Consider the following 16,354-nt stretch of genomic DNA (forward strand, 5'->3'; position numbering starts at 1 on the left):
AGGTTTTGGGGGGATGTGGTTTTACAGGTCTTTCAATAAGTAGTATTGATTAGGACTGGTTGAAATTTTGTGTTGGAAATGTTGGGGACTAGTGAATTTTAGAAGGTGAGGGCTTGGGAGAAGATCTTGAATAGTAAACAGTCATTTGGTTGAGTTATGTATTGTTCTGAGAAAGAAATGTTTACTTTAGTGAGCATTAGTTGAGTAATCTATTTTTCAAATAAATGGGTTTTCAGAAAGTTCCTGAAAAAAATAAAACGATGAGGGTATTTGCAACCCCATCTTCCGGGCAAGAATGTTATGAAATATTAAAGCCATATTAATGCACACACTTGAAGAGTAAGTTCATGTTAATGTACACTGTGGAATATGTGTGTATGCATAGTTTCATTTCTGAAAGGAACAAGAGATAGAGTGTTTCTGGAATTTGTAAAGTAACTGAAAACCCAAAATAAACACATTGATATTGAATAAAAATAGATAGTAGAAATATTTGAAAGAAATTATATGATTAAATATTAAATGATTCATGTAGAAGTGCAGAAAAGAGACATACAGAGTGAAGACGTTAGAAGTGCTGAGAATCTAACAATGCTTTGGGAAAGATGAAAATTCTGGACAGGATTTGGTCTTTGGATACTGGATATCATAAGCAAAATAGAGTGGGAGAGAAAAAAGACTTCTGGATATCTCTCAACAATAGATGATCAGGGCATTTTTTAAAAATAGAGATCAGGAGATAATAAATAGGGAAATACATGCTGAAGCCACTCAGTGAGTGACCTGAGTGCAGTGACTGTTTTCCAAGCATATGAGAGAATTCCAAGTGTTCTTTAGGATGTTATACTATGTTATGGGAATAAACTACAGGCATAAAGAACACTGAAAAAACTAAAACAATCCTCCAAATGAGAGGTCATAAGGCACAATATTAATATAGGAGTTGAAGAGAAAGAAAAGATGTAATGAACTTATATGTGTATATACATATGCATACATACATATATACATAAATATATATATATATTATACATATATGTCTGCTATGTTTTATGTATCTGCAAGACATGTATGTCATCTAGCATAGAAATGGAAATATAAAGCCAACATACAGGAGAGGTCAGGGCTCAAAAGTTTAAAAAATCAATTTTGGAGGTTTTGAGGTTTCCCTAGTAGCTCAGTGGTCAAGAATCTGCCTGTCAATTCAGGGGCTATATGAGACATGATCCCTGGGTCCAGAAAATCCCCTGGAGGAGGAAACGGCAACCCACTCCAGTATTCTTGCCTGGGAAATCTCATGCATAGAGGAGCCTGGCCTGCTATGGGATTACAAAGAATGGGATATGACTTAGTGGCTGAGCGACAAGTAGAAATGACCACTCAGAGAATAGCAATTGGGAAAAAAGAGCTCAGAGTTGAGCTTTGCAGGATGTCTTTGTTTAGACAACAACTGTTTGAGTAGAATGTGTGGACGTTTTTAAAGAAAGGATTCCAGGCCAAGATAATGGTTCAAAGGCAAAAGAGGACTTAAGAATCCTTCTGCTCATTTTAAGTGTCACACAATGCAAAGCTGAGTAAGGTGGGGATAAGCATGGGGGGAAAGCACGTTGGATTTGGTTATCCCAGGTCAGTTTTGATGTTGGCAGCTTGTTATTTGAGGGGAATGAGGACTGAAACTGTGCTTCAGAGAGATACGGAGAATTACATGTATGGTGGGCACACAGGATAAGTCTGAAATCTCTTGTACAGAAGATTTATTGAGGCTTATTTTGAAAGGACAAAAGCCTGGAAAAGAGCAAAGAGCTGAATGATAGTGATTATTATTATTAATTTCTAATATAGAGAAGAAATAAATACACCATGAAAAATACAAGTAACTGGCAAGAAGGAGATATTTAAGAAATATTGGAAATCAAGATATTTAAAATTATGAAACATATTCAATTTGGTTAAAAAAAACAGCTGTATTTTTTTTTTTTTTTTGCTTTTCAAATAAGAAAGAGTATCTCTTTCTAGAAGTCTGGGGAAAGAGAAGAATGTATATGGCATGATATTTTGAGGTAGACAAAAAGGACAATAAGCCATTTCTGATGTCCTCAATGTTCGCAGGTGAATATATGGAGCCGGGGGTCTTTAAAAAGTGAGGAAAATTTCTACAGATATGAGCAGTGTTTTAGGAGAGATGGTTTAGGGCCTATTGTGTTTCAGTTATGATTAATTCAATAGTCTAGATTTACTATTGATATCTTTAAATAATGATTAAATCTTATTTTGATATTTAACATATTCTTCCTGAATTTATTTGAACATTTTCAGTGATTATTATTTCATTATTTTGTTTTACTGTTCTTTTTTTCTAATTTTTTCAATTTGATTGAGTGTGAATTTAAAAAAAAAGATGCCATAGAATTTTTCTTTGAGATATGTTAAAAAATAGATTTTTAGGACAAAAATCACATTTGGATTAAAATGTTTCAAGCAATCAATTTGTCAAGATTTTTTCCACTTTTTGAAAATTCTCTCCACAGATGGATGATGGATGATAGATTTAATTTTGAAACATTAAAAGCAAATTACCATGTTAAAACTAAATGCATAATTAAATTATCAAAAATAACATTAAAAAATAAGGTGACTTTATATAGATATTCAGGGAAAGTGAATTTCATCAGCTGTCAACACCCAGAATAACCTGTTATGCAAAGCTGAGTTTATTACCTATTTTAGTCAGGGAGGGCAATATTTTGACTGTCTTAGAATGTCCAGAAGGAGGGATTGGTAGGGAAGGATGGGATGGGGGTTATGTATAGGGCTGGAAATCTAGAAGTGAATTGTTAAGACAGCTCTTCCAGTGTGAGGGTCTGATTGAAGAGGTGTGCATTTCATGATGTAATGGCCTAGGTAGATTGACACTGAGAGACAAATATCTTGAAGTGAATCTTAGAGAAACAGTTACTAATAAGAATTATGGTTGTTCAGTCACTAAGTTGTGTCCGACTCTGTGGCCCCATGGACTGCAACAGACCAGGCCCCTCTATCTCTCACTATCTCCCAGAGTTTGCCCAAGTTCATGTCCATTGAATCTGTGATACCATCCAACCATTTCATCCTCTGTTGCTCTCTTCTCTTTCTGCCCTCAATCTTTCCTGGTATCAGGGACTGAATTAACAGTTGATAATTTGCTCAGATTTGGGAGCTTATGGCTCAGATAAATTACTTTTAAGAAAGTTTCTGAAACAAAATTAACTTTTGTACTAATTTACAGTCTTATCTTCATGGGCAAAAACTTGCAAGCTCTAAAACTAAAATCTTATGGATGTAGATCCTGACTGTCTGGGTGAATGCAGAGGCCTCAGTTCTCAATTTCAATAGCAATTTGAGAACTGAACTATAATATGAATTGCATTACTACCTGCTTTGTGTGGACTAGGTATAAACTAAAAGCTTGCCTTTACCTGAAAGAACTTAAATTTAGGATATAGTACTGTTTTTTCCTTTTGCTACAAATTGTAGAAAAAGGAATTGGACACAATGACAAGAATTTGGGGGTGGGGCAGACACAAAAAACACATTCATATAGCTCCGGATGAAGAAGCTAGACAGTGATTCTCTCTTGTCATGTCTTTTCATTTAAAAATAAAAGCATGACTGAATTGAATATGTCTTCAGGATAATTGACTCTTAACTTTCAATGAGCTGAAAAGGAAGAAAGATTATTTAATCAAAATACTGTATAGACATGTCTAATACAGTGTTTTAAGAATTTTTCAAGTACACTCACCTTGATCTTCTTGTGTTAAAACACTTTACTCATTGATCTAATTCACTCATATTTCATTACTTAATATTAAAGAAAATATGAGATGACAGTTGTAAAATAAATTCCAGAAAGTAATTTATTAATGCTATAATAGGAGTTTCAAAACTGGGAGATTCCACTAGTGATTATAAATCAAATAGTAAAGTAGCATAAATATGACACCCAGAAGATCAGATTTTAAAGACCAGAAAAAAAATTAAAGAGAATTAATAAAGGCAGATGTTAGATGCTTTTAAAATAATTCATGCAGAAATCTGTTTCAAATATTAACCTAGAGAGTTACAGTTAAATTTTAAAAAAGAAAGGTTTCTTCTACTAATACAACACTGAAAGTCCACTAGTAAAATTTGCAAGAGTGCAGATTCAAAGGCATTTATAAACACAAATCTCTACAGATGTTTTTCAAGTCTAAATAATTATCCAATGAATTTACTTTAAAAATATTAAGTGTAGTCTTTATCTTCTCAAACAAGCTCCATTTACTTCTAAGGGAAATATTATAAAAATGAATGTTTCTTCCCCCACCCCAATATAATCCATCACCTGCTGAGGGTTTCCTCTTACAATGAGAGACAATAATGACATGTACTACTTTGTCACTTCCATTGAAGAAGAATCACTGTTCATGCTCTCTGAACTTTTCAGTTCAGTTCAGTTCAGTCGCTCAGTCATGTCTGACTCTTTGCAACCCCATGAATCGCAGCACGCCAGGCCTCCCTGTCCATCACCAACTCCTGGAGTTCACTCAGACTCACGTCCATCGAGTCATTGATGCCATCCAGCCATCTCATCCTCTGTCATCCCCTTCTCCTCCTTCCCCCAATCCCTCCCAGCATCAGAGTCTTTTCTAATGAGTCAACTCTTCACACGAGGTGGCCAAAGTACTGGAGTTTCAGCTTTAACATCATTCCCTCCAAAGAAATCCCAGGGCTGATCTCCTTCAGAATGGACTGGTTGGATCTCCTTGCAGTCCAAGGGACTCTCAAGAGTCTTCTCCAACACCACAGTTCAGATCAACGTCATTCTACTTGAGGATTTTATTAATACTTTGTGCTGAACCTGCTAGCAATAAGTCCTTAGATAACCAAAAGAGACAGAAAGCTTGGGGAAGTTCCCTTGCCCTTCCCAGAGCTCGCCAACTCTGGGTAAATATGACTTTTATTCCAGGAAACTTTTTTCTTACGTAAACTGAAGCCTTCTCCAGAGTTTGAAAAGAAGGAATTCTCACCTGAAATGAAAGCAGCATACTTCATAGACCAGGGGAGGAGAGGCAGGATATAGCTCAGGACAGTGGCCCCATGGAGTCCTCCTTACCTGGCACCTGCTTCACTGTGGCACAGACCAGCTTAGGTTGCCAGAAGGATACATGTTTCTAAACACAAAAGTTTCTCTCTGCCTCTGTTGACAAGCTCAGGCAAGAACCTAATGCAAATTGGTGTGTCCTCTAATGGTGTCAGAATCACATTGCCTAAGGCCTGCCATTCACCTCTGGGCATGTCCACCACCTGTAAGAGTTATTTATTAGCCAATGCAAGAAATGCCTGAGAATTGAGTTTATGTTTAATTTCAGGTGAATTAATCATTTGTGCCAAAGATAAATGCTTGTGTGGTACAGTGATTTTAATCAATATCATCTGTTTAAGTTAGGAATCATAGGCCCCTGCTTGATTTTGTAAGGCCTGCAGGCTAAGGCTGGTGTTTAAGTGGTTGAGGCGGGGGGAATTCAAGAGTAGTATTTTGTGACACAAGAAAATTCTGAGGAATTCAAGTTTCAGTGTCCAGAAATGGAGGGTTTTTTTGGGGAACACAGCCCTGCCTATTCATTTATGGATAACCTCTGGTTGCTCTCACATTACAACCACAGAGTTGAATAGTTGCAGTGGAGATCATATGCTTCATGAAGCTGAAAATATTTACTATCCAACCCTTTAAGAAAGAGTTTGCCAATCCCTGATTTAAAGGCTTGAATTCCTTTGAAATTCAAGAATGGAAAGAAAGAAGAAAAAAAAGAAAGTTCCTCAGAGGAACTCTATAGGAATAAAACATATGCCTTAAAAAAAAAAAAAAAAAAAAAAGCATCAATTCTTCAGCACTCAGCCTTCTTCACAGTCCAACTCTCACATCCATACATGATTACAGGAAAAACCATAGCCTTGACTAGACGAAACTTTGTTGGGAAAGTAATGTCTCTGCTTTTGAATATGCTATCTAGGTTGGACATAACTTTCCTTCCAAGGAATAAGCGTCTTTTAATTTCATGGCTACAGTCACCATCTGCAGTGATTTTGGAGCCCCAAAAAATAAGGTCTGACACTGTTTCCACTGTTTCCCCGTCTATTTACCATGAAGTGAGTTCATTGAGGTTGGACTGTTGATTCAAGCAAGCATTGATTGAGAGCTATAAGACAGGAGACCAGAGTCAGCTGGCAAGACCGAATGAGTAACACAGGTGACCAGTGTTGCTGTTGAGCCTGTGCCCATAACTATGAGATAGAAAGGAAAAGGAAGAGAGGGAAAGAATATAAATATAAAATATTTATGTGTGTAAAACCTGTTATTTTTTTACATCATTAGAAAGGTCAGCAAGTAAAGTTCATAATGAAAATAACCTAAATTTTTTGTATGTGATGGAAGAAATTGAGAAGGTGACAGAAGACCTTATTTTAAAGATCTCATAGGTTTATCTTTCAGTACATCTAAGTACAGTTCAGATAGTAACTTGGAAATCTTTGTCTCTTCTTCTTCTTTCTTAAAACACTTTGTCTTTTTCTGTGGCCCATGTCTTTCCATCTTTCCCTTTCTGTGTCTTTCCAACATGTCCCTGTCCTCATTTGATTGAAATCAAGAAGAATCATTGACCTCTGTGTCATCCCTGACTCTAGTAGGAGAGTCATATTGGGCTCTTGATCTTCTGAATGAAATGCTGAAGAAAAACAAACTTTATTTTTGCTAGTATTAATTGCTTCTCATCATAACTTCTAGGTGTTACTATTTATAATGTTGCAATAACTAGAGAACAGTCAGAAAACCTTGCTCTGTCAAAATGTCAGGCATTTGCACATATTCTTGACAATCCAACATGTAGTATTTATTTACCACCAGTATATGGATGATGACCATTGGGTTATATAAGTTATATGTAACTTATATAACTTTACTTACTGTGAATAATAGGTCCAATCCCTCTCAATATTGCCTTTTTTTTTTTTCAAGACTGTACATAGGGTTCAGTTCAGTTCAGTTCAGTTGCTTATTCGTGTCCGACTCTTTGCGACCCCATGAATTGCAGCACGCCAGGCCTCCCTGTCTATCACCAACTCCTGGAGTTCACACAGACTCACGTCCATTGAGTCGGTGATGCCATCCAGCCATCTCATCTTCTGTCATCCCCTTCTCCTCCTGCCTCCAATCCCTCCCAGCATCAGAGTCTTTTCCAATGAGTCAACTCTTCACATGAGGTGGCCAAAGTACTGCAGTTTCAGCTTTAGCATCATTCCTTCCAAAGAACACCCAGGGCTGATCTCCTTCAGAATGGACTGGTTGGATCTCCTTGCAGTCCAAGGGACTCTCAAGAGTCTTCTCCAACACCACAGTTCAAAAGCATCATTCTTTGGTGCTCAGTACATAGGGTTAGGGAAGTACATAGGGTTAGGGAAGTGTAATACCATGGAGAAGTTTAGAACAGTAAAACTGAAAAGGAGGTTATGCTTATGCAAAAAAAAAAAAAAAAAAAAAGACACTCAAGACTACTTTTGTTTGGGTATCTTTCCTTTTATCTAATTACATATATATGTATATATTATATATATTATTTATATATCTTTTATGTGAATATAAATATCTTTCTTTTCTTAACTTCTGAGTACTCTTTCTGGCAATTTTTCTCAATTTGATATTTTCAGGTGTAGAGTTCTTAAAATGGTTTAATTTCCTGGTTAATGTGGCTGAATTAAACACAAAATTATATAACATTATCAGTTCTCCAAACTAAATGCAGCTATTTAAATTGAGGACATCATTCTCTTTAAAGTTGACAAAGTGGATACAATGGTTGGCATTGTCCCAGTCTCAGAGATTTTGACCTTTGATCAGACAACCCAGGCAAAATATCAGAGGCATAATTCGAAACCCAAGGGAAAAAGAAGTTGAGTAGAAATTGAGTGGTGGCAATACTGGATACATGAAAAAATTTGCATGAATGTGGTTCATAATGACAGTCTCAGAAATATGTCTAGTTATGTTTCAGGGGCAGCCTCGTTAAAGTTTAACTACATCACTAATCGGTAACAGCTTCAGAAATGGGAGGTGCTTCTCTTTGTCTCTTCTTTCTAAGCTCAGAATGGGCAGCAGGTTGCCCATATTTTAATTACTTTTCATTTGTTGAACCAAGAATCTCAGTGACCCTCTCACTAACCCTGTTTTCTTTGCACAATAGGCCATAGGCTAGACAGGCTTGCTGATCACTGAAGAGGATTAATATGAGCCAAGTGTAGAGATCTGCTCAAGTTATTAAAGGCTAACAGTCATTGTTCCAATGACCCTGTTTATTATGCACATTATCTTCTCTATAGCCATTATATTACCTAGTCAATGTGTTTGTCAATTGTTCATATCTTTGTTGTTGCAGATACAGATGTGGTGTATAAAAGCGAGAATGGACATGTCATTAAACTGAATATAGAAACAAATACTACCACATTATTGTTGGAAAACACTACTTTTGTAAGTAATGAATAATTAATTACTTTAATCATTTCAGTGTTGTTTAGAATGCTCTCAAAGTATGCATAATGGCCTTTTGTTTTAGCTTCAGTACTTGCAAAACTTTTCAGGTGACATTCAGTTCAGTTCAGTCACTCAGTTGTGTCCGACTCTGCAACCCCATGAATTTCAGCACGCCAGGCCTCCCTGTCCATCACCAACTCCTGGAGTTCACTCAGACGCATGTCCATTGAGTCAGTGATGCCATCCAGCCATCTCATCCTCTGTCATCCCCTTCTCCTCCTGCCCCCAATCCCTCCCAGCATCAGAGTCTTTTCCAATGAGTCAACTCTTCGCATGAGGTGGCCAAAGTACTGGAATTTCAGCTTTAGCATCATTCCTTCCAAAGGAATCATAGAGCTGATCTCCTTCAGAATGGACTGGTTGGATCTTCTTGCAGTCCAAGGGACTCTCAAGAGTCTTCTCCAACACCACAGTTCAAAAGCATCAATTCTTCGTTAGGGCTAGTATATTATGTCGAATCAGGAGATCTATTGATAGGAAATACTCATGTGACCATCTGCTTTGTTTCTTCCCCATTGATCCTTTTTAGTAAATGAATAAATATTTCTAATAATATTATTTTTTGAATGAATATTTATTCCAGTATTTTCTGTGTCAGTTTAAACATAGAAAGGCCAATTTTTTTAAAAAGTTAGTATAACCCAGATCATTATAACTTTTTCTCTCCATTTACTTCTCATTCTTCCTGACTTGCTTTTAATTGTGATTTTCCAAATCAAGTAGAAGACAGGCTTTGTAAAACTGGCCTTTTGTTGAGGTTGCTGTGTTTTACCTTTATAATTTTGCATTCTGTCAATATCATTCCTCTTCTCCTGAATCATTGTTTAGCCTAGCAATGATCAAATAAACAACTGAATGTATTTTGTTCTTATAAATGTATATGAACTTTGGGGTAAATTAAGACCTCTTTGTTTAGATTTGCATGGAAACCCACCCCAGTATTCTTACCTGAAGAATACACACGGACAGAGGAGCCTGGCAGGCTATAGTCCATGGGGTTGCAAAGAATCGGACATAACATGACTGAGTGACTAAGCACACCATCTTAAGGTTAGATTTAGCTGTGATTACCTAATGAGTAAGTGATAGTTAAATAACTATTTCAAATGTTCAAAATCTAGCTATCAAACACCACTGAAAAATAGTATACAGTTATTTGCTTATTGTTTTAGATAAACAAAGGTTCAATGTATTTCCTATTAGATGTGTTAATATGGTATAGACATAGTACAAGACCTCAGAAGACCTTCTGTACAAGTTAAAGGAATAAGCAAATTATCACATACTTTTTGTATTTATTCCTACTGGTACATTTGCAATAAACATCTGGTCCTCATGTTTATAACAGAGTGGTCAGGTGGAAGAGATGAACTAAAAATTTTGTTGTTTGGTGTTTTTATTTAATAAGAGAAAAGTGGTTGTTGAAATCATGAAGTGATTGCATATGTATATATCTGTTAGACTAAACCAAACAGCTCATGTACTTTAGCAACTAGGTTATTAACTAAATAACAATGACATTTCTGTTTTTAAATGAATCAGTCATTTCACAGATATTAGAAGAACAGGTACTCTGAATGCAATGTGTAATAGTATTAATACTTGTGGAATGCCAAGGAAATATGAAGCATATTTCTCACTTCCTAAAATATGGATTTCCTTGAGGGAGATAATGCTAACCTTCCTGAAAAAGCTTAATAAACAGCATGGAACAGTATCTATTATTTATTTTTCCATTTTTTATTAAGTAATATATTTATTTTTTATTTTTGGCTGTGCTGGGTCTTTGTTGCTGCTCACAGGCTTTCTCTAGTTGCAGCGAACAGGGGCTATTCTGTTGTAGTGTATGAGTTTCTCATTGTGGTGGCTTCTCTTTTACCAGATCGTGGGCTCCAGGGCACCGGGCTTTAGTAGGTGCAGTACTCAGGCTCTAGCGCCTGGCCCTAGTTGTTGTGGTTGATACTTGAACTTAGTTTCTCTGTGGCCTGTGGGATCTTCCCAAATATGGGTTCAAATCCGTGTCCCCTGCATTGGCAGGTGAATTCTTAACCACTGGGCCACCAGGGAAGTCTCTATTGTTTCTTATTTGGGTGGTCCTCTGGGATATTAGAGAAGAGGCTAAGGAATCATTGAGAGATGTTTTAATCAGTGGGAAAGAAGGCATCAGTAGGAGATAGGCTAGGGGGTAGAAAGCAGAAATTGGTAATGACGGCAGCTAATGATTTGCTGATTTAAGTCAATGCAAGTTAATTTCAATAAGACTAGTTTGGAGAAGAAACTTAAATGCATTTTGTATTTTGTTTCCTTTATTATAAAGTAATATTTTTGATGAGGATGGGTATAGGCCTTTAGTGGTCAAGCATTTAAGTTAAGAATAGACTCTTAATACCTGACTATCTGGTGTGTGACTTTCCCATATTGATCATCCCCTTACACAGGTTAATGAGGTCTTCTAGTTAGGCAGGTAGGTAGTTTAGTCACTCAGTCATGTCCAACTCTTGCAACCCCATGGACTGTAGCCCAGTAGGCTCCTCTGTCCATGGGATTTCCCAGGCAAGAATACTGACGTGGGTTGCCATTTCCTTCTCCAAACGAGGTCTTCTACTGGCTGTTATCTTTTTTTTCCCCCCAGCATTTATTCCTTGCTTTATTAGTCTCTTTGGTGCATCAAAAAAGAAACAAAACAAACAAACATTTTTGGTTATTGTTCCCTTCTGCTGTTGGTACTTCATACCAATCCCATCTCATTGTGGTTTTCTCCATGTGCTGATTAATAACATTTTATCATTATGCTTGTATGTTTAATCTTTTAAAAATCCTTTTGAGGTCTTTTTCTACTCTTCTCTAGTTAGTCATGACTCTTAATTACCACTAAGTAATATTTAACAAATATTCAAATTTACTGATCTTCTAAGATTCATAGGATCCCTAAAGACATTCATCTCACAGCACAGATACTTAAGCAATTTATAAGTCCTGGAGGTGTCAGAATTCAACAGATGAGGGTGAGGATAAAGATTGGAATGTGGCTTATATTTGCAACTAGTTAACTTAGATCTGCAAACAAAAAATACAAATTACCATGATTCCAGATAAATTCAAAGGTACTCATTTAATCATTTCCTCCTCCTAACTCCAAGATAGCATTATTAAACACAGTCGTGTTTTAAAGTGCATACTAGGCTAAGTTCTAGATATATTTTCTCTCTCAGGCTATTCTCTTGGGAAAAAAATCTATCGGAGCATAAAAATTTTATTCATACTGCAGTTTCATTTTTTTTCATTGAACAATTAGTGATACTTTAATTACAATTATAATTAATTGGATTAGATGTCTATAAAAATCTTTGTAATAAAAGTGTACCAAAGCAATTGAAAAAAAAATTACTTAAAATGTGAAAACAGAATAGCCTTTTGTTTAATAAGATGTATTTTTCAAAAATGTGACTGTCAATTTATTTTAAAAATTAAGATAACACCATATTGTCAGTTCTCTTATATATTTTTTAAATATGAATATGATTAGCTGTGTAATCATATAGAGCAGACACTATGATTAAAAATAATATTGACCCTGACTGTCAAAATAAAACAAAAGCAAATAATTTTCCTGAAATAGTTGTCTTAAGGCATTCTTTTGTTTTGAAGATAGGTGGATTTGTAATGAAAGAAGAAATTAAAGGGTATATAGCTTTTTGAAAAGGAGTTATGTGAAAGAAATGATTTAGCCCCCAAACTGCTCTTAATCATTTCTAAGTGTTTGGAAATGTTATCTCATAAACCCAGAACTATTTCAAACAAAGCTAATTCACAGTGTCATAATTATGAAAATGTTTCATAAGTATTAGCTGTATTCTTTCTATTGTCAATAATTTGAATATTGCCAGTGGTCTTGGCAGAAAACACCAGTATTCATAAATAGTTCTATCAAATCTTTGTTTGACATTAGAAAGGAATTGAAAGCATGATTCCAAGCCATATGTTTAAACATTATTAAGATTTCTTTTTTTAAAGAGAGAGCTTATGTACTAATATTGGAAGAGACATGGAATATCTGTAAGATATCTGTAAGCTTTTAAAAATATGCTATTAAAATAGCCTAAAGCAGAGAGGGGAAATTCATATATTTTAATGATTCCAAGGAATGTGACCTGCATATGTTTTGGTCCAACCTCAGCCTGCAGCAGCTTGAAGCAGGATTTGGTTTCCTGGCCAGAGATTGAAGTCTGACTGTGGCAGTGAGAGTCCTGAATCCTAGCCACTAGACCAGCAGGGACAATTGACAAGGCCCTGGCCCACTGCTGTGTAGAATTGAATTTTCACATAGAAATGGAAAGCAGTGAAACAAGTAAAGTGCGTATTCGAGGAAAAGAGTATATGTGGATAGACCTAGGGGGAGGCTCAGAGATAGTCACACCCTTGTGGTAGTTTGAATCACTTCAGTTCACTTTAGTTCAGTCACTCAGTCATGTCTGCTCTTTGCAACCCTGTGGGAAGGAGCAAGCCAGGCTTCCCTGTCCATCATCAATTCCTGGAGCTTATTCAAACTCATGTCCATGGAGTCAGTGATGCCATCCAACCATCTCATCCTCTGTTGTCCCCTTTTCCTCCCGCCTTCAATCTTTCCCAACATCAGCATCTTTTCAAATGAGTCAGTTCTTTGCATCAGGTGGCCAAAGTATTGGAGTTTCAGCTTCAGCATCAGTCCTTCCAATGAATATTCAGGACTGATTTCCTTTAGGATGGACTGGTTGGATCTCTTTGTGGTCCAAGGGACTCTCAAGAGTCTTCTCCGACACCACAGTTCAAAAGCATCAATTCTTTGGTACTCAGCTTTCTTTATAGTCCAACTCTTACACCCATACATGACTACTGGAAAAATCATAGCTTTGACTAGATGGATGTTTGTTGGCAAAGTAATGTCTCTCTCTGCTCTTTAATATGCTATCTTGGTTGGTCATAGCTTTTCTTCTAAGGAGCAAGCATTTTTTAATTTCAAGGCTGCAGTTACTATCTGCAGTGATTTTGGAACCCCAAAAAATAAAGTCTGTCTCTGACAGACTTCCATTGTTTCATCTATTTGCCATGTAGTGATTGAACCGGATGTCATGATCTTAGTTTTCTGAATGTTGAGCTTTAAGCCTACCTTTTCACTCTCCTCTTTCACTTTCATCAAGAGGCTCTTTAGTTCTTCTTCACTTTCTGCCATAAGGGTGGTGTCATCTGCATATCTGAGGTCACTAATATTTCTCCCAGTAATCTTGATTCCAGGCTGTGCTTCATCCAGCCTGGTATTTCTCATGATGTACTCTGCTTATAAATTAAATAAGCAGGGTGACAGTACACAGCCTTGATGTACACCTTTCCCTGTTTGGAACCAGTTTGTTTTTCCATGTCCAGTTCTAACTGTTGCTTCTTGACCTGCCCACAGATTTCACAGGAGGCAGGTCAGGTGGTCTGGTATTCCCATCTCTTTAAGAATTTTCCACAGTTTGTTGTCATCCAAACAGTCAAAGGCTTTGGTGGTCAATAAAGCAGAAGTAGATATTTTTCTAGAACTCTCTTGCTTTTTTGATTAATCACTTACACAGGTCATTTCTTCCAGGTTACCTTTGGACAGTTATCTTGCTTTGTCTGGTTCTGATTCTGTATTGAGGGTCTGTATATGAGGGTCTTCCCATATGTGTGTGCATTTCTCTGCCAAGATGGACACTAGCAAAAAGTCTGTCACTTACTATGGGGTGGTACCCCCTCCATTATGGTTCTTCAAGGAGCTGTTCTGTACACATTCTATGTATTCAGGAATGTCTCTGACTTTGAGAATGAGGAATATGTCATTGTTTATCTCTTATCTGGGCTGGGCTTAGCCTCTCCTCCCTCCTGCTATTTTGGAGTATCTGTCTACAGGGGAGAAACTCCAGCTGCTCAGCCTGGGGCCCATCTATCGCCTGCCTCACAACTATTTATTTATAGATCATTATGAAATAGATTTGACTAGAACCAAGAGAAATTTTTGGACTTATCATGCATAGAGATAGCATCAGTTGATTTGCATACCACTGTATTATTTTTGTTTAATATTCACTTATTCTGCCACTGAGCATTTGGGGTAGGAGATAGATGCACATCTTTTTACCACCAAGAAACTAAGGAACTTATTTTCTATCCATGATAGGGTAAACAGCTACCTGATGAAAAAAAAAAACAAAAACCAAAAAACAATGTTACAAGCAAATAATTGTTGGATAAAGATAACCAAAATGTCACCTCTTAAGATTTGAAATAAAGTAAAGTCTTTAGAAACTTCTGATCAGCCAGATGGTTTCACATACTGGCTATAATCATGGAAAACTAATTTGTTAAAAGTCTAGCCTCAGGTAAGGCATACAAAGGTGGCAGAGTATTAAAACCCTGAGTTCACCTTCTCTCATGGGCATATCAAAGTTACAATTATTTATTGAACAAGCACTGATGAGAGAGACCAGAATCTACTAGAAAAGATCTTCCACAAGTAAGGATATAAAGAAGGAACCACAACAAGACAGGTAGGAGGGGCAGAGTTATAGTGTATATTCCAGACCCATTCCTCCAGGAGAATGATCCACAAATGAGAGAATAATTACAAATGCAGAAATTCTTCCCAATGAGAAAGGAATCTGAGTCCCACACTGGGCTCCCCAGCCTGGTGGTACTAAAGCAAAAAGTAGAGCCACCAAAATGTATGGCTTTATTTATACATTTATGCAAAACATATGTGTGAAATTCAGAGGTGCTTACTTTAGGAGATCCAGAGGACTGTGGAGCATAGGACTTCACTTACAAAGCGCATACATAGACAAAATCTCAAACATTGTGGGACCCAGGGCAGAAGCAGTAGTTTGAGGGGATCCTAGGTCGGTGAGACCTATCTGCTGATCTTTTGAGAGTCTCCTGGAGAGGCAGGAGGCAACTGGAGCTCACCCTGAGGATACAGGTACTGGCAACAGCCATTTTGGGGAGCTCCTTCTACCAGGTGGATACTGATGCTATCAAAGGACATCTTGGAATCTTCCCTCTAGCTTTTTTAAACAAGACCCTGGCTTGCCCCCACCTACCAGCCCATAGATACCAGTACTGGAACCCCTCAGGCCAAGCAACCAGCTGGGCAGGGAGGCAGTCCCACCTCCCAGCAGGCAGGCTGCCTTAAGACTTCTTGAGCCCATACCAGCCCTGGAGAGGACCCTGTCCACCACAGGGTCCATGAAGAATACTCATAAATCAGTACACAGGTACTAGATCAAGGACCCCCAGGAGGGCCCTGCAGCCAGAGACCATGGGACACTGCTTTATCCATCGGTGGGCAGGAATGGTCCCTAGAACCTTCTGGGCCCTGGGCCCTCCCAGCAGCCAGCCAGTTCTAACTTTGTGGTCAGCCTCATTCACTAGCATTTCAACACCAACACCCTAGGACCCAGCTCAGTCTGCCAGCAGATGGCACTAGCCCTTGGACCTGGCTTTATCCATGATGGGTGAGCACTTTGTACTCCTCTGCCAGCTGCCCCACTCTCCAATGACCAGTACCAGCTTTGGGATACCCTAGAACCTGTAGCCAGTCATGTAAGGAACCAGCCTAACCCACCAGCAGGCCAGCACTAAATGCAAGAAAGCCAAAAGCCCAAAAGCCATCCGCCTAGAACCTGGCACTGCCCTGGGGTATGCCAGCACTAGCACTGGATTCCACAGCCAGCCACCATGTGACTGGGCTCCACC

The 16,354-nt window shown here is 37.6% G+C and overlaps 1 protein-coding gene across 2 annotated transcripts in view; it reads left to right on the forward strand.

Moving 5' to 3' along the window:
• Positions 1 to 16,354, forward strand: part of DPP10 (dipeptidyl peptidase like 10) — a 793,501-nt gene that overhangs the window by 387,705 nt on the left and 389,442 nt on the right. For both annotated transcript variants that reach the window (XM_025277255.3, XM_025277261.3), the window contains exon 4: positions 8,448 to 8,542. In XM_025277255.3, the coding sequence (XP_025133040.2) occupies positions 8,448 to 8,542 (95 nt within the window). The remainder of the gene's footprint in view (positions 1 to 8,447; positions 8,543 to 16,354) is intronic.

Source organism: Bubalus bubalis, chromosome 2, assembly GCF_019923935.1.
Source record: "Bubalus bubalis isolate 160015118507 breed Murrah chromosome 2, NDDB_SH_1, whole genome shotgun sequence".
Classification (NCBI taxonomy): Eukaryota; Metazoa; Chordata; class Mammalia; order Artiodactyla; family Bovidae; genus Bubalus; species Bubalus bubalis.